Source organism: Oreochromis niloticus, linkage group LG1 (assembly GCF_001858045.2).
Source record: "Oreochromis niloticus isolate F11D_XX linkage group LG1, O_niloticus_UMD_NMBU, whole genome shotgun sequence".
In the NCBI taxonomy this organism is placed as follows: domain Eukaryota; kingdom Metazoa; phylum Chordata; class Actinopteri; order Cichliformes; family Cichlidae; genus Oreochromis; species Oreochromis niloticus.
In genome coordinates, this window is record NC_031965.2 from 21,030,420 (window position 1) to 21,049,468 (window position 19,049).

At 39.4% G+C, this 19,049-nt stretch overlaps 1 protein-coding gene across 6 annotated transcripts in view; it reads left to right on the plus strand.

Moving 5' to 3' along the window:
• Positions 1–148: 148 nt before the first annotated feature.
• nfat5b (nuclear factor of activated T cells 5b) overlaps positions 149–19,049 on the plus strand; it is a 37,949-nt gene continuing 19,048 nt past the window's right edge. For all 6 annotated transcript variants that reach the window (XM_005467028.4, XM_005467029.4, XM_005467030.4 and 3 more), the window contains exon 1: positions 149–458. In XM_005467028.4, the coding sequence (XP_005467085.1) occupies positions 386–458 (73 nt within the window). In that variant the 5' untranslated portion in view covers positions 149–385. The remainder of the gene's footprint in view (positions 459–19,049) is intronic.

Consider the following 19,049-nt stretch of genomic DNA (forward strand, 5'->3'; position numbering starts at 1 on the left):
ATTTAAATCACATAATGAAGGGAATATTAATCTGCATACAAATAAAACGCCCGTGTCTCTGGTAAGGGTACTACACAACTCCCAACGATCTACGTATCCCCGACGGCACTTTTTACGTGTTGCGTCACGGCGGTGGGCGTGGCTATCCGCGTGAGCCAGTGATCTCGGCTCGTCCGCTGACAACAAACATGCGTCGTTGGCAGCCGGAGGGGGTACTCACCAGCAGAGTGGCGGCAGGGGCAGTTAACCAGCTCTAAGGACACTCTCACGCTAGTAGCGACCGCTGTGTGGTTCAAAGTTTTGGGGCTTTCTGTTCGTCACAGAGAAACAATTAAACGTTTTAGCGACGCGACGCTGTCCGGTTTCCTCACACTGAGGGATTGCAATGCCCTCTGACTTTATCTCCCTTTTCAGCGGGGACCTCGACCTGAATTCGCCCAGATCCTTGTACTCTAAAGGTAAGCAATTTTTTATTCACTTTCTCTCTCGCTTGTCACTCTCATTTGCCACTTTTCGGAGTTTACATGTGCGACTGACCGCCTGCCGCGTTTGGTCCAAGGGTTTAAACAAGTGTGTGTGTGTGTGTGTGTGTGTGTGCGCGCGCGCGCGCGCGCGTGTGGGTGTGTGTTTTTTGGAGGTTTTTTTTTTTTTTTTTTGTGCGGTGGCTGAACGCTCTCCTTCACTCTCATTCATCTTTAAACCATCTTCTTTAAAGCGCCTGCTCAAAATAAGGTACTGAATCTCCTATAGAGAATTTATAGGTATTTTCATGTGTGTCCTGTGTGGACCCTGAAGCAACGCGAAGCAGTGTTTGTTTTTTTTTGTTTTTTAAATTATTATTATCTTTTCTCAAAACTAAAGCCCTGGGCAGCTGCATGCACACCGGTCAGACCAGTTTACCAATTCCCTGGCAGCTGGAAAACAGTGATATCTATGTTCTGTGGGTTGTTTGAATAGGCCATCAGTGACCCCCGCCCCCTGAAGCACTACATATGCAGGGCACTGCCCCCAAAGTGACACTGTAATGGGATCATGGACATGAACTGTGAGAGCCTCATGCAAGCCTTTACATACCATAGCCTAACTTAAATGAGCTTAATTACGTGTAAAATTTGAAAAACACAAAACAAAAAAAGCGTTTTTTTCTGGTATCCTGTTAATTACATGTGGGGGCGTGCTGCTTTGCATGATACCAACGTGAGAAAAGTGGAAAAATATATCTCCCAAAACTGTCATATGCAGAAATATCTTTTGGAAGTGATTTCATCCAACAGGGGGTGTGCAAAGCTAATATCAGTTTTTAAGGTTAAGAATAGTATGCTACCATTTTTCTCATAGCAGTGGGTTCCAGCAAACGAATTAAGTGGGTGGCTTCATTCATGCTCCTGCGGAAATTTTGCATCATTAAGAATCTTAATTGGAAATCTGTTGCCAGTTTTGACCTGAAAGTCTGAGTCGATGGGATAATAATATAATTAGTGATTTAATTTATGGGTCTTTGTAAAACATAAAACCAGAACGCCGTAATTCTGTAAATCAACAACTAATTTTCCTGACAAATGCTTCTTTTACAATTATCTTAGACTGAAAAACATGTTCTTAAATAAAAATGAAGGTCGTGATGCAGAATTCAACACCCAACCTTACTCTGCTTGATCATGAAGAGAAACGATCATGACTCAAGATAAGATGCAATAATGACACATTGCCTGAAAATATATGTATCATTTTTCTGTACAAACTTTTTGCAATAAGTTGGAGAGAAAAAGTTGAAAAATGTAAAGATTTAGGTGTTATGTTTTAGTGTCGTGCTTCCATTGCAACCTCTGTCCAGAATTGTGAAATGCTTCCACAATTCAAATTGTCGTGCTGTGGTTTTGGTTTGTGTCAAACTTTGAAACTATTACCCAAATGGGCGCTCACAAATTGTGTTATATCATCTCGCTGGCTCAATCGCTGGAAATGTGCAGCAATGAAGCCCTCCTCTGCCTTTTCTCCCTGCCCTAGCATATTTACCAGAATATTAACACCTTTTTCATCAGCTGCTTACCTAGATTCAGGAGTCCATTAATGGAGTAGTAAACAAGTTTAACCCAGTATTGCTTTTATTTTACCAAATATATGTTGCACTGGCTGCTCATATTAAACAGTACTAAAGTTTAACATGAAGGCCACCACATGTACGAGTAATTGCTGTGAATCAACAAAGTTCAGACTGCTCTAAATACTCATTTTTAGTCAGTTTCTTCTAAGAGAAAAGTGATAATAAATATACTAAAAGTATTAAAGTAAAGGTAATTTTACTTCAACACTTTTCTAAGCAGCATTGGTCATTTCCAGTCATTCACAAGGATAATAGGAGAACAATTTATTTTTGCTGTCAATTTTATAATTGAACTTTTTACTCCTAACTCTAGACTGTGAACTCTTATGCCCCACATAAATCAGCTGAAACTCCTTTGAGATTAAGGCCAGTGGTAACTTGTTTTTTAAACCTGTTAATCGCACTATTGTGTGTTCCTGTCAGCACAATCGACACCGTCGTCTGTTTAGTGGAGAAGCTGGGTTTCACTGTGTTGGGTATGGTCCTGATAAGGCCCACTCTTCCACAGTTGATTTTTTTTTTTTTATCTTTTAACTCCTTAACATCAGCTTAAGTCGTACCCCAGCCCAGAAATAAAATATACTGTCAATTGGAATTATTAGCTGGTTATTGTTGTTTTTGTTTTTTTGTTTTTTAAAGTAACGCTTATCTGTAATATGCTTTTCTCAGACAAGACAAGATGGAGTAAGATGAGTAAGAAAATAAATGCCATTTAAAACAATAGAAAAGCTGCGTTAAACAGCAAAAAATGATGAGGAACATATTTTTAGCTTGCTGTTATGACAGAGAATGTAAAGGAAATTCAATAAACAATAGCACTCAAGATAAGACTGCTTGCTGTCTTTTACTGATGGACTGTAAGTTAGTGGATGTAATAAAATGTCTCTCCACCAGTTTCACATTAAGGTTGAAGAATGTTATGGGTCTTCTGTGTTCTATCAGTCCCATTTAACAATTGTAAGACCCTCAGATCTTGACATAGTTTTTTTTCTCTTGACACGACCAAAGCCTGGTCAATCATTACCTTGCTGGTTGCTCTGTGTATAAACCTGGGCTTAAATAGCACTCTATTAATATTGACTCTGCTGTGTTAAGCAAACTTAGCGGCATGCGCTTAGAAATATTTGACTGCCTTGAAAGCTTGTTGAGATCTGATGACAAAAGAAACAATATCGTAGAGGGGAAATGTCTGAAAAAGCAGTGCGTTAAGAGTTGGCGCTTCACTCTGAATGTTTCTGACGCAGACACGTCGCCATCTGTGGACTCTAAACTCCTGTATTTGGAGATGTAAATGAATGGTAAACTCATGAGTCAGTGGTCTTGGGAACTTAAGCTCATTGTGAACACGGTGAAATGCACAGTAAGGTAACTCACAATCTTCATCTTTTTTAACATCAACCCAGACCTGTTCGACGTACTTTAAACCGTCGCACTTGTTGATATATTTTCGTGTGTCAAGTTTGCCAGGTGTCATGATAAGATCACGCATGACACCATACCAGCAGTATGCTGATTACATGACATGGATTTCCTCCTCAGCGTTACAATATTCAACACAGCTTTGTGAGCACAATTTGCATTGCGTGCACTCAGTCTGCGAAGCCAGGAGGAGACAACCAATATGAGTCCTATGAAACTGGGTGAAATGGGGAATGTCTACAAACTGCTTACTGGTAAAATCCTCTCACTTTTCGCTCATACCCCTCTTCCTCTGCCATTTATAAGTGCCTATCATAACAGTTTTCTATATCGGTCCTGCTGTATAATGTGCAGACTGACTCTGTCTCAAAGGACCTTGGCTCCTCGGCCTACAAAATTACTACTCCTGTAGTTATACTCTCTCTGAGGCCTAGCCATGTTCACAGAGCTAGTGGCGGTGTTTGTTTGTCTTTTGTGGCCTGGAAGTGTTTTATGATATTAATTGTTATGAACAAAGCTACATGCAGCTGGCAACTTGACTAATCTAAGGAAGAAGTAGATCAGAGTCCACTAGCGAAAGAGGAATGCAGACAGACAGGCATCTGGACTAATGGCATATTCGGTCTTCTTTCCCCCAGTGTCTCTGTTTAAACATGACATGGCTGTGCAACTGTTACTTTCTGCACATACTACCAAAGTAGCTGCAGTCTTGCCCTTAAAATAGAAGAAATGCAACACTGTTATTAAAGTTGAGATCTGTTTAGTCTGGAGTAGTGAGCTGTTTAAGAGTTAGGAGAGATGGAGAACATTTCGTTTTTATGATCATCTTCTAGTAAAATACGATCTCCTATTGTAATATAAATCACAAATGCTAGTGCTCGATACATTCATCTTCAGGGTTAACTGTTAATGAGCTCATTCAGTGCTCCTAAAAAGCCATAAAGTAATTCAGATTACTCACATCTAAATGCGGCCCAAGTGTTCTCACTTACCTTCTTTGAAATCTCTTTGATCAATCATTAACACTAACCAAACTTCAATAAGAAGTCTAATCAGTGTCGGGTCAAAATATCGCCTCTTCTGGTATTTACTGCACACTTGTGACTTTGTTTTGGCTGTGGAAAATCAATATATGAGCTTTTTAACCAATCAGAGCACTTGAAGTTTATACTAAAAGTGTCTTTTTGTGTGTGTATGATTGTTGAGGTCAACTATTGAACTACTTTTTGCTATACGTATAGATCTCCAAAATCTCCTTTGTTGTATTGCATTGAACACAAAAGCCGTGTTGAGATTTAATCCTTAAAAAAAGAGTGAAATATTTCACAAAAACGAGCACGTTTGTAATAATTAGCACTAGTATAACTTTAGTATCACGTTTGTGTCATACATATATAAAAAAATGTGTGTTTCCAAAGTTACAAATACCTTTTATAGACATTGAAAAGTGTTAGTTTTTGAAACTGCAATTCGACAGTTTTGCGCGCACCTTTATAGATTTTACGACGTGCAATGAAGTTGCCGAAATCACGGAACTTATAAAGTATTATACGCGTCTTTTAAAGTTTTTCCGTTCTGCCAGAAACCGGCCTTTAATAAGTAATCAAGTAAAGACTTTTTTGTCTCCTTGGCCTATTTTAGGTGAGCAGGTTACTTGTGTTCATGAATTGCTGCTCTCAGCAGTTGAAAGGAGATTATCTACCAGACAGGTGTTGCTGTGCAGCAGGATAACTCTGAGAAAAATACAGTAGTGGGGTACAAAGTGGAGCATTGTATTGTATTTGTCCCACTTAATTTGTGTCCATCACCATGTTTCACAGAGTCCTGTCCGTTGTACTGTAGTGTCCCGAGTTCAGGATTTCCAATGCAAAATAACAGGAAGAGGACTCGAGCATAGCGCCTGAACATTTTTGCTTGCACAGATCTTGGAGAATATTTCTCAACACTCTTCTGTGAAAAGCCCAAAGCACCTGTGACATCTTACAGCCTGCCCTTGCGTTTCTGGCCCAAGCAAGATGATTCTGAGCGAAGACATTAAATATTGAGTGCGGTGAATCTTGGCTTGCCGTGCTCTTTCCATTGGCAGGTGACATGCGGCAGTTTAAGGTGTCAGAAACTCATAACTAGGCTGTAAGCAAGGTGTGTGTGTTGTGTTCTGGTTCAAAGTAAGAGACTGTTAAATTGAATTCACACATTTATTTATTTCTTTTTAATTCTTTCCTGTTATTTCTAAATAAAGCAAATGTGCATGCAAGGTCCTATCAAGCCAGTCAGTGGTCAGTTTACAATAATTAACAAATAATGAAAAGAAAAGACTTTATTGTCCAATTGATAGACAAATAGCAACCCAAAATGTGTTTACTTTAGAGTATGGTGTTTTAAATGTACACTGAAATCAAAAACCCAAACACGTACTTTGAGTAATCCGATATACCAACCTTACAACAAACCCCTTCTCCACAGAGCTTATCATATTCAGTTTTTATTGAGACAGTGCCAGAGAGCTGTGGAGTCAAATGGTCTTTAAGGACCGCTCTCCAAAGTGGCTTGACTGTCCTGCAGCAGTCGTCTTGCTGCGTTGTTGTTCCGACCACTGTTATAGCCCACAGTTACTGCACCATGTTGGTTGTGTGAATGATGCTTTTATTAGCTAGCTGTAATTAGCACATTTATCATCCCATCAGTTTTCATATAATGCAACCTTGGAGTTTTTTTTTTTTTTTGGGTGGTGTTGCAATACCAGTTGGCAGCGAGGCATTAAACATAGTGCTATTGAAACATGATAACATGCACAAAGGACCTGTTGACTAACTTCATGTATGTGTTCACACATGTTTGCTGGCACGTATATTTAGGGTTGGGCTTTTTCTTTCAGGCAGTTTCACACAGTACATAGTAGTATCTTGTGTTGTTCTAAGCCCTTATGGATTTCTACATTTTAACCAAAGCTGTATAAATACATCAAATTGAAATTGCTACACCCCCCCCCCCCCCCCCCCCCCTTTTTGTCCGCATGCTGTTTGGGCTTGATTGAGACTGCACATGTGGCTCTCTTTTGAGACTTTGAACTGCATCCATGGTTTTATTTTCCTGCAGAGCCAGAGCCAGAGCTAAGGCAATTTTCCTTCAGTGCTGAGTCAGTTTAATCACATCTGTAGCCGTTTGTTAATATCCTTGCACCAAATGAAATGAAAGGTGAATCTGAGGCTGTGTTAAGGTCTGCAAGCCAGTTCAAGTAGAAGAAATGTTACTTGGTCATGAACATATGATATATGCTCTGAGCTTTTATTTTTCTTTTTTTTCCCCTCCCCTGCTGATACAGCATAGCTGCTGTCATTTAGCTTTAAAATCCTGTTGTAGGTTTGTGATGCCTGTAAGGGATATATCTCATTAGTGAGGCCTTTTTTCTTTCTCCTGCGTTTGACACATTTTGTCACAGCTCTGAGTTTCCTCACACAAAAAGGTATTTCATAACATTCAGTAATGACGAATTCTTTGTCACAAAGTGCTCAAGCGATCCACCCCGCAAGCCAGCAGTTGTGGTATGCCAGTATCCTGTGTTTTCATTTCTTCTTTCTGAGTCATCTGGCTTCCCCAGCAGACTGGCAGGTAATTTGTGCTGGAATGAACTGGAGCACTGATGTCCTCCTGTATCCTTTCATTGATTGTATCCTTGCTTGTTCTTGTTGTTGTGCACTCTCACTTGGCCCACATTCAATCCAGTGAAGCCAAGAATATACTTTTTACGCCACACAGATGCATGCGCAGTGTTTAGAGTAGCGTCTGCACAAACACAACAAGTTGGGAGTGCATGCAAACATCTGCACGGAGGCTCGTCTTCACCCTCTGATAACACTGTTTGCATCAGACATAGAACCCTGACCAAAAGTATCAGCTTCTCCCCCCCCCCTTTTTTTTCTTACTGTTTATAGTAAGGTGATGAAAGGTTTGGAAGGCTCAACCACTAAACTTAAGGACTATCTGAAAAATTAAGGCCCGAGTCACACAAATCGAGACACCGGTTGGTGGCTGCCTGGCAACCACCAGTTGTGAACGCTTGCTGTGAAATCAATTGCTGTAGTCCCAGTCTCACAGGTCTAAAGACCACAAGGGAAAAATCTCTGTCTTTGGTTTGGTCACACTTTTTCAAGTTTCACTACCACTTAGTGGTTAGTTAGCAAGTGTTTGCTGTAGTGCATTGACTTTGATGAGGTTTTTGATGCAGCAACCTCTTTGTCGTTTGTTGCTAGGTGAAACTGTTACCAGTCTTCAGGAAACCCTTGCTTACTGGTTGGGGCATACACATTTTTCCCTAGACACTGATGGGTCTCCAGACCTGTGTGACCTTACCAAACAGTTTTTCCTTTTCCACTCTGACATTGAAAACATTTTTTTTTTTTTTTACTTTGGCATTATTTTTACTTCGTCTGTGGTTTACCACAACAATTTTGCCCTCAGCTTTAAACCCCACATTATTCCACAAAATTCAAAGAGATAAAGACGTGCTACACTTTTTTTGAGTTTTTGAAACTAAATCTGATTATAAAAGTATAATGATGTTATTATATAGACGATGTCTGATGCAAAATAAACCAGTGTACTTAGGTTGGATAATCATTAATCGTGTCAGTTTTTTATGATAAAATCAAATCTTAAATATCTAGAGTGTGACATCTGGTCACAAGGCTGCTAACTGCATGTTTTTGAAAACATTTGGTAGCTATTTAAAAGTCACTGCTTATCTATTTGATTGCATTATGGTCTTTTTAACCTTGCGGTGCCCTGCCATAGTTTCTTGTTAAATCAAAGGTCAGGTTTGCCCCCCCCCCACATACACAGTAAAAATATTTCCCTTGATACACGACAAGACAAGATACAGTGAACCTGGTCTCACCATACGACTGTAAAAACTGTAATACTGTATAGAACTAATCCTCCTTATGCAGGCCATACTCATTCATCATTGTATTAATGATAAAAAGCATTTTATTATGTCATTATTACTGTATAATCTGTGCAGTCCCTGTTGCCACTCCTTTATTTATTAGTTTGGCAGAGTTTTTTTTTTTTTGATGAGTCAAATACCGGGTCATTAGCAGAAAAAAAAATGTTCATTTCTCACCATATCAACAAGCCACAGCCTGCTCGAACAATGAGCAACAGATGAGTCTGCAACTTTTTTCTCCTCCTCAGTGAATAAAGGTGCAGACTTAAGTGTGCAGTCTGACGTAAACCTGTTTGAGCACGTGGGGCAGAGTAGTAAGCATGCTATTTGGAAGGAATTTTAGCCTTAGGAGTCAACAGAAATTACATAAAGAGGGCTTCTGGATCAAAAGCTGTTGTTGGGTGCCAATCTTTGCATGTCCAGGCAACTAGACTATAGGGCTGTGCGATATGACCAAAATCTCATATCCCGATATTAAGACATCTATCGTCCGATAACGATATAAATCACAAAAATGTAACATTTTCTGTAAATTCTGTGAATGTCGGGCAGCTTGACTTGCGTGAAGTGTTTCCAGCTGGGCGTCGCGTACCTGGAGTCGAGTGTTTTAACTGATGCATGAAACGATACATTTTTAGACATAGGTTGTAACGGCCGCCGTTTTCTTTGTGAGTATTTATTACACAGCGTGCTGCGGGGAAAAGCCTGTTCTAACGTTTGAGTCTAAGGTTTATTTTTTTTTTTAGCACCTGACGGCTCTTTTTTGCTTCTCATCCGTTAATACTCTGCATCTTTCACGTGATTGTTTATTTTGAAAAGTCTCAACAGGATCTTGAGCTTTATTGTGAAAGGTTTATGTGGAAAATAAACAAGCGGACACGAGGTGGTGTTACCATCGTTGTTGCTAACGACAACGCATAAAAACAAGCGCTTGTCCGTCTGTAGTGTGGTTATATTAAATATAAGAGAAAGAGAGAACTTTAGGAAATTAATATAGCCACTACAGTGACCATCAAAATAATGAAAAAATATTGCCGTAAACAGTTTATTTTGCGACACCACGAAACAAACGATAGCGTAAAATGAAACGATAGACGTTTTTCTATCGTCATCCGATATATATCGTTATATCGAACAGCCCTACTAGACTAACATGCAAACTTCAAATTTCAACACAAGTTCCAATATCCCAATATCACCCCTTATTTTTGTTTTTCAGTTAGTGGCCTCAACCCTGCCAGAGCAAACTGCATTTTGCGATAGTGGAGTTTGATTGATCTTTGCCATTCTGTTGTGACTTTTGCCTGACAACTCATTCTCAATCCTTTTTTGGAAGTAAATCTTCCTATATAAGCGGTAAAGTTATAGGCTTAGTCTACAGGCTGTCTCACAACAGTTTGTCAATAGAAATCTTGAAAATATTACAAAGAAATAAAATCTACAAGACCTAGGATAAGAATTCAAAGCAGTTATTGTTCTGAAAAACATTGGTATTAGCAGCTAGTCCTACATTCTGGACTTTTTCAGTGTAGATTTAGTGCACCTCAAGACCTTCCCAGTGGACTCTAAATGTTGTCTCAGTGCCAGATTATTATTTTTTTTAACGTTTATTTCCCCCTTCTTATCATTAGAGTCAACAGCTTCCATCAGAAATCAGCCCACAGAATTTCCAATACTAGACCTTTGTGACACTACAAGCTGTTTTTGCATAATGTTATATCTGACATAATAGATTAAGTACACTCGACGTGCAGTGGCTCTGTGCTAATGGAGATTTATTAGTATCTTTGAATCATTATCTCCATCATTTGCTCACAGATGCTGATTTTATGATGTGCATACATACTTTATATTAATTATGAAATGAGTTGTTGCATTAAAAAGTCTCAGGGTAGTCCAGGATAGTATTATATTAAAAAGACTGGGAAGGTCTTGCTGATAGTGACTGTTCCAGTCTAAGAAGCTAGGGTGCTGCCTCCCCCCCCCCCCCCTCCTTTTTTTTTTTTTTTTTTAAACACCCTTGTGAACATATTTAATTGTCTGCCAGTATATTCAAAGACACTTCCTGTTGCCTCATCACTTTTCCTGTGAACCTGTCAGAAATCCCTGTTTTACCACATCACACGTCGTGTGTGTGTGTGTGTGTGTGTGTGTGTGTGTGTGTGTGTGTGTGTGTGTGTGTGTGTGTGTGTGTGTGTGTGTGTGTGTGTGTGTGTGTGTGTGTTCGGCCTCTTCTGATTCACTGGAAACTGGGACTTGGAAAACTTCTCATCAGCAGTTAGACATGAATTCACTGGAAATTTTGTGGTTTGATCGTTTTTTGTTTTTTTTTAAGTAATTATTTTCTGCGACATTGGAAATAAAACACGTTTTTCCTTCTTTCTTTTTTTTCTTTTTTTTCGAAGGGTGAAAAGAAAGAGGTTGATATACAGACATGCAGTTTCTACAGGAGTATATACCATCACTCTCTGATAAGTTTACTTCGTATGTTACAGCTGGCTCATAAAGAATATGAATTCAATTTTATTTCCAACACTCTCTCGGCTAGTGTTTGCACTTTTAGTATTTTAATTCAGGTGATCACACATGGCCCACACACTTAGGTTGCAAAGGGGTGCATATGTGATATGTAAAATCGAGTACTCAGCTATGCAAATAGCATGCCACTATTGAAACAAGTCAGTTTGTGAAATTTAGTCCCTCGTAGGTAGTCCACGATGAACCACGATGTAAGTGATTGCAAACCATGGCAACTCGGCCACCAAGTGGTAAACCGCTACAGTTAAGAGTGAGGTCCCCCAGTCGTAAGGCCAATGGTGCCACCAGTGTTCTGCTCACTTAATAACTGCAGAGCTCCAAACCTCCTCTGAAATTAACACGAGCGTAAAGGTATTCTGTAATCTGCATGTGGTACACTGATTTTGTCCATATAATGTAAATTCTACATGCCGTCGGTAAGAAAAGATTCTGGACTCCTTGTCAGTTCAAAAAATTTACCTATTTATTTGGAAACGCAGGACAATCAAAACGTGTACATGTATTAGTAGATGTAAATATACACGTTTTATGTGTAAAATTGCCACAGTGTGTCTGTTAGGCTCTCAAGTGGCACCATCATGATGATGCACTGGTATTGAAGATGAACCTTTTATAAAAGTCTTTTTGTTTTCCTTCAATAGATAACACTCCAAGTTTTTCAGAAACATTAAAACATCCTCGATGACCACACATATGTGAGTAAAATGTGAATTTCACTCATTTAGTGGTTGCTGGGGGTCGCAAGGATTGCGTTGCCATGAGGTTATTGACCGGTCTCTAGGCCAGTGTGACAGGCCTTTCAGCAATGTCATGGTGTCTTTGAGTCTGCCGACCAATCACAGGCTGCGCAGGCTGGTCTCAGTGACACTGCACAAAATAATGGGTAATATGATTCTCCTTGCACATTTGGTTAGAATTGAAATTCACCCACACTATCTGTGTGTATGACGGTGATGCAACTGAGAGGCATCTACGCAGACATAGATATGTTGTGTCAGTTGTCCCTGATCATGTAAATATTTATAGATTCATATGACATTACTGCAACCCAGGTTGCAAGGTTATAAGAATCCCTAATCTCACATTCTATAATTGACTTGTTTAAAAACAAGGTTTGACCAGGTTTAGGGTAAATTTGACAAACTAAACGGTAAGAATCTGATATTGTGACAGCCTTACTTTCAAAGCCGACCGTGCTGTATTCGCGAGCCTTTGTGTGAGCCGTTCACTGCAAATAGTTTGAATTCCACTGCTTTTTGAAGTCACGCTGCCAGGTTAAGTTGAATGACCATTTCGTCTTTTGGGTCCACTTGTAAGCACAGAGCTAAAGGTAGATGGGTTTAAGAGCATTAAGTTCAGTCAGATTGTCACTATTTTCTTTTCCAGTAGTATCTGCTGACAGTAAAACAGACTCCATTGTGGTACTGTTTAGATAATAAATATGATAAGTGACCTACTTTGCTTTCAAAGATGACTTGTGGATGTGTGGTTTGGCCCTCATAGAGTCTCAGTGGGCTTTTTTGTAAAGCCAGCATAGTGGTAGGTGTCTGTTGAAAACAAGCCATGTAAGATGACGCATGGGGGTTGTTCCTGGTCGCTTCAGGATTAGCTGGGATAAAAGGGCTACATGCCACAAATGCTGAACCTGGTGTGACACAAATAACTTGACCCGCTCCAAGGCTTCTCTGGCTTTCACTTTTTTAGATCGCTGTGTGGAAAGAACAGTCTGTAAGATTTATTTTTTTTTCTTTTCAAAAACATGTGACAAGGACGAGGTGATGGTCAAAATAGAAAATGTTGACATAACTCAAATGAAAACATTGTTTATTTCAGATGCATCTAATTAAAAACACACATTCTAAATTTGTACTTGGATTTTTTTCCTTTTTAGGCCAACTTTTCCAATATACACTGAAGCAAAACAAAACAAAAGTTGGGGAATTTACATTTCTATTGAGAGGAAAGATGATAACTTTGTAAGCAGTTGAGATCTTTTTAAGTATTTGGGTAAAAGCAATGTTTTTTAAGAGTTAGATGGGTACAAAGTAGTTACGGTTAAAGTGAGAAAAGTTGGTTTATGTTCCATGTAATCTCATGCAAACTCAGGTAAGTGTGAAAGCGTCTTTACATATGTCACTGTACACTTTGCACTTTACATGCATTATGCAGCCTTGTGAAAAACTTAGTGCACCTTGTGATTCAGTAGCTTTAAGATGCACCTTTAGCAACAATAACATAAAGCAATCATTTTCTGGAAGATTGCCAGTCTTTCATGTCACTATGTCGGAATTTTGGCGCACTTATTTTTACAACTTAAATTCGTTGAGGTTTGTTTACTTTCGTTTTCCACAGTCCTTGTCGGGTCCTGGCACAGCATTTCAATGTGGTTCAGGTCTGGACTTTGGACCACATTGATTCTTTCCTTTTTCCATCATTCTGTTGCAGATTTGCTGCTGTGCATGGGATCATTGTCCTGTTGCATAACCCATTTTCTGCCAAGCTTTAGCTGGCGAACCGATGGCCTCATTTTTACTCTAGAATACTATATACTATACAGAAGAGTTTGTGGTTGACTGCAAGTTCTGCCAAGCCCAAATCATCAACCTCCACCACCGTGCTTGACAGTTGGTATGAGGTGTTTGTTCTGATATGTTGTTTGGTTTTCGCCAAACATGGAGCTGTGCATTATGGCCAAAAATCTCCTCTTCAGTTTCATCTGTTCAAAGAACGCTTTCCACTTGTGGTCAAACTGGAGAAAAATGGCCTAAATTATTTGGAAACCTCCCTTCCCAGATTGATGGCCAGCAACAGTTGTTTCTCTAAGATCATTGCTGACATCCTTTCTTGTTGTCCCCCCCCCCCCCCCCCCCCTCTTATTTTGTTAACACACATCTGAATGCTCCAGACCTAAAACCTGCTACAACTTGTGCTTTAAAAAAGGTGCTCACAGTTTCTGATGATCAGTTAACCAAGTGCATTTGATTGTCAGCACCTGGCTACTACTTATCTTAATTCCAATGGAAGCAGTGAGGGTGTACTTAGTTTTTCACAGGACTGTAGCTTAGTATTACTCCATAAAACACACATGCAACAACTGTTGTTTCACAAATAGTTTCTTCTTGTGGTTTGGTAAGTCTTGTGAGTTTCTTCATCAGGTAAACTGCCAAACACAATGATGATGGTGTTGTGATTTTTTTTTTTTTTTTTTTCTTTTCTTTTCCCAAATGCAATATGTGGTTAAGTGCAGTCATAAGTATAAGTATCATTACTTGTATTAGTAGGGTATTCGATTTCATATGCTGGCAAAAATGAAATTGGAAAATATGCCAATTTTTTTCCCAGTGGTGATGTATGAAATAAAATAGTATGTTCTAATATTCGTGGGAAAGTGGTTTAATACTGGGTGGGGTGGTTGTCGTATTCATGATTACTCAATTAGCCAGGTACTACCTTCTCTGTAATTTTTTTTTTTTCCTTAAATACGTGGCACTAACCAAGAGTTCTGAGAAGTTTATGGACAAATACATTGTAGCATTGAAGAGTATGAATACATTGGCTTATGCTGTACACAAGTAAGTGGTGGTGGCAGCCTGTCAAAATGCTTTGTCCGGACATGCCTTCACAGCATCAGGATTATGACAAGAGAAAAATGGTGGGCTTGTCAGAGAGGTTAATGAAAACAGCGGAGAAGCGATTGTAACACAACATTCCTTTCTATGGGCTGCAGCCATAAAGAAAAAATGGAAAAATTAATTGAACTACTTAATTTGTTATTCAAATCTGAATGTAGCTAGGTGCAGCAGAATTTGGTTAAAATACAACTTTGATTTTTGGGTTATTTAATACCAATGACCTGTATGCAATGCGACAGATGCACTACGTATACGGTCATGTATCAAACCAATGCTTGTTGGTGGTATTATTTTGGGCTCATGTGACTTTTCCTATGTAATTACTGCAGAAGGAAACCCTGCAAAATTATTTCACTTATGCGCGAGCACTTGTCTACTCGTGCGTCATTCCTGCATATATATGCTGACATACTACATTGATATTGTGCATAGGTGTGTGACAAGTTTTGCTCAACATGCCAAGAGGCTTTTGGGGTCAAGTTTTTGGTATTTATTTTTCATCCTGTGGTTTGCGTTGCTGTAAAACTAAGTTTTCACACCTTAATCTTCTGATAATGTAAATGTAAAAACATAAATCTCAGTCTTGAAATATAAGCTAACATTTTAAAGATGACTATTGCTGGTTTCAAGAAATAGTCACCACAAGGTACAAATAATTACCTTTTATAAAGTATTAGCTACCATGTTGCCTTTTTTAGCTTCTTTAAAATGTCCAGTGTAAGTATAAAACTGGGTCATTGCTGTTATCTATTAGTAGTGGGTGGTAACAATAACATGGAGTGAGATTTTAGTACGGTTTTATAAACTGAAGCCACATACTGATTTTTATTTATATGCGTTCGTACGTCATTGCTCGGGTATAAGCCTGTATTCATTTATGCCTTGATAATACTGCTTATTTTCTAATTTCTCCATGTTGGCTCAGAAGCGAGACAAACACTCAAAAGAGTTGTCTCTCAATCTCTGTTGCTATGGAGTCCCTGGTAGCCTACATGTAGGTCGGCTGTAAACATTTCAGGGTTGCTGTAGATGGTTTGCTGCAGGTGCCCGTCGATTAGCTTGTGCTCCTCATTGCATTTTGTGAAATCCCACAAAGTCTGTGCAGCCTGAAATTTTTTAGCAAGTAGGTTGCACTACTGCTTGGTTTCTGCATGACAGGATTCCACATGACAATACCACTAACCTGTTGAGCAGGATGCACTACAGCAAAGGGTCTGGAGCACAGTAAACAAGACAGGGAGAGAGGTAGGTGGAGTGGAGGAGGGGGACAGAAGTGAGTTAAATCAGTCACTCAGCTAAAAAAACCAGTGCCACGCCCAAGGTGCCAGGGCTAGTAAGAGCAAGCAGGAGGAATGTGAGGGAAATGAATGGGATTGTAAGTCCTACCATTCACATGGTGAGTTCTTTCTTCTTCTTTTTTTTCATCTTAAGTCTGCACTACTTGCCACATACTCATCATGCCTTGTGATATGTTTATGAGTCTGTGCAGAATTACTGATGTGAAACTCAGATTGTGAGTGTGTGTGTGGTTTGTTAGTTTAGCTGTGAGTCAGTTCAGTTTTTATACACACATATTTCAGTGCATTGTTAGCATGAGTGCTACTGATCAAAACTAACCACATGTGTCAGTGTGAATTATTCTGGTTGTTATGATTATCACAGAAAATGAAAGGTTTTCCTCTGTGGTCAGTGGACTGCACAACATCGCTGTAGTCTTAAGGTAAAATCAAAACATCACGTGGTGTGTGAGGCTGTACAGTTTATTGCCCAGTTAGCAAGGCTTTATTTTTATTTTTTTTTAATCTTCAGAGTGAAAGGGACAGTGTGTTGTCACGTGTAAATAAAGAACTACACTCTGTCTGTATGTCAGGAAACCAGCATGCAGGAAAATAAGAATTTTCATTCAGCCCTTTAGAAAAAAAAATGTCCAAGGGACTGTGGAAACACTTTGAACAGGCCAGCCAGTGATTCGACACTACTGCTGTGAGAGAAGAGTACATATTTTCTGTCTGTGTGGTTGGCAATCTGTGTACTGGAAGGGCTTCTCACTGAGAGCACATGTTGCTGCATGTGCAGTCAGTGAGGCCCAAGAAGTTAAAAGTGTAAATGCAGGGGCAGAGAAAGTGTTTTTGTGGCAGTGGTGGGATATGTTTGTGTGCATGCATGCGTGTGTGTGTGTGTCTCTGAGTTTTGTTTGGAGAACGAAGCCAAAAAAATTTATTTTTTTTTAAACCCCAGGAAAACCACACTAGAATCCTCTGTGTATGTGTGGTTCACTGGGAGTTAGGAGTTTGTTGGGTCCACTTTTAAGCCTCTTTCTGGGAACCAGCATTCCCTGCTCTTCTAAACCGAGCTGTAAGAGACTGGAGGGCTTTGGGAATGAAGAGGCATGGGCTGGTTTCAGTATGTCCCAGGTTTGTCTATTGTACACAGCGAGTGGTAACAATGGGAGGGTTACGTATCTGATATACACACCAAACCCTGGGACTCAGCTGCAAGTAATTAAAGCTGGCAGTTGGCAGAGAAGAGAGTCAGGCGACTGTAATGGCCGCTCTAAGTTCATACCATAATATTTGGATGATGAATCAGGCTGCTAGTAAAAGTGTTGTCATGCTGTTGACCCAAGGCTTTCTCCCTTCTCCATGTCCTGTTGCCCCAGAAGGGGGCACAGAGAGGAGAGAAAAAGGCTTTGTATGACCCTGTTTTTGGTGTGTAATGAGATCTGCTATTTATTTTGCATGCTACAGCATTTGATTGTCTTAAGTGTCTTGTCAACCTGTGTGAGTTTTTTTTTTTTTTTTTTTTTTCCCCATGTGGTTTGAGTTTTCCCAGAAGTTTACTCTTAGTCTTGACTAACTACTTCAGATATGATATGATTCTACCGAGCCTCTGAGAAAATATGCAGCTTTCAGCTTTGGATGCTGTATAGTAGGGGGCAATGGGTGTATGCACAAAGTGCATACACACAAATCTGTGCTTAAACTGTGCGTACAAAAGTTTCACTCACAAATTTTCTTACCTGAATTTGTTTGTGTGCTGCAAACAAATGAACTGCCTCAGACTGTGAGCACAAATAATCAAAGTCCTGCTGTCTCGGAAATGTAAACAAATGTCTTTATATTGAAAATAATGATGGTTTAATTCACCTCCCACCTTTATGAAACATACTTTGAGAAATTTTTAAAAGTTCCAGATATTTCACACACAATCTTGAGTGAAAATGGGCATCATTTCATCCTTGATGGATGTCATCATTCACAACCTAATTTCTTGGCATTTTCGCACTTGTTTTTTTTTTTGTTTTTTTTTTTCATGACTGTAGTGATTCTCTCATCTTTAGCTGACACGTTAGATGTCTTTCCAGTTTCTTCTTTATCTTCTTGCCTTTCCTGATTTTTATTATTATTCGTATTTTGCAGCAACTTTAATGATGAACTTCAATGATGGCGTCATTTTTTTCATGTTACAATACAGTGTTGGAGTGCTGTTGCTTATATGTGAAAGCATGGTGGATAAAGGCTCCTGTGTCAGTAAGGAATGTGCTAAATTACCTCAAATGAGGTCATTTAAGCACTACAAGTTGCTAGTTGAAAATGGGAGAGGTGTTAAAAGAGAGTGAACTTCCATGACCCCTGTAGCCACCTATCATCTCTGTTTACAGCCATTAACCCGAGGCAACATTAGTGCCTTAGGTAGTATAACAGAACACACCTGAATCTCTGGCTGGACTGTTAGTAGCGTGTTGCATTATAGCTAATGCAGCCGTCAGGCTTTGACAAGCAAGAAGAATGTGGGAAATTGGATAAGATCTTTGCATTGGCTGCAGCTATGCTATTTTTATCTGTCTGTTGTGACATTAGAAGATAAGTGATAAATTAGTAAATCTTTTAAAAACTATGATGCTGCTTTTCTGATATGCAAAGATTCTTTACATACATTTTCCATCTACTGTTAGTCACATTATATAGCTTTGAATTCCCCTTGAATTTTTAGTCTGTCAGCAAATTGGGTGAAAGGTGTGGCATGATTATTCATACTTGCGGCCTGCGGCAGGCTTTGGCTTTAGTGAAAAGGTGAAGACTCGTTTGGCATCTGAACTGATGGTGAAATATGTTCCAGTGCATTGTTCCAATAGCCCTAGCTTTGTATCATGGGTATTTGTTTGTCATTGTGTTGGAGTCATTGCCAACAAGGTCATGGTGGTTCTTTATAATTGTGTAAGAGTGGTGATATGACATTGCTGTGTAATTAGATAATTTCAGAAGAACGTATGAGCCAAAACCAAAAAAGTTTCATCACTTTCAGGTTTCCCGTTTACAACTCGGTCATGGAGCTGACACATTTGTTGGTGCTCAACAAAAGCTGTTGAGATCCTGTAAATCTGTCACCTTACTGTCGCTTTTATTGGTTC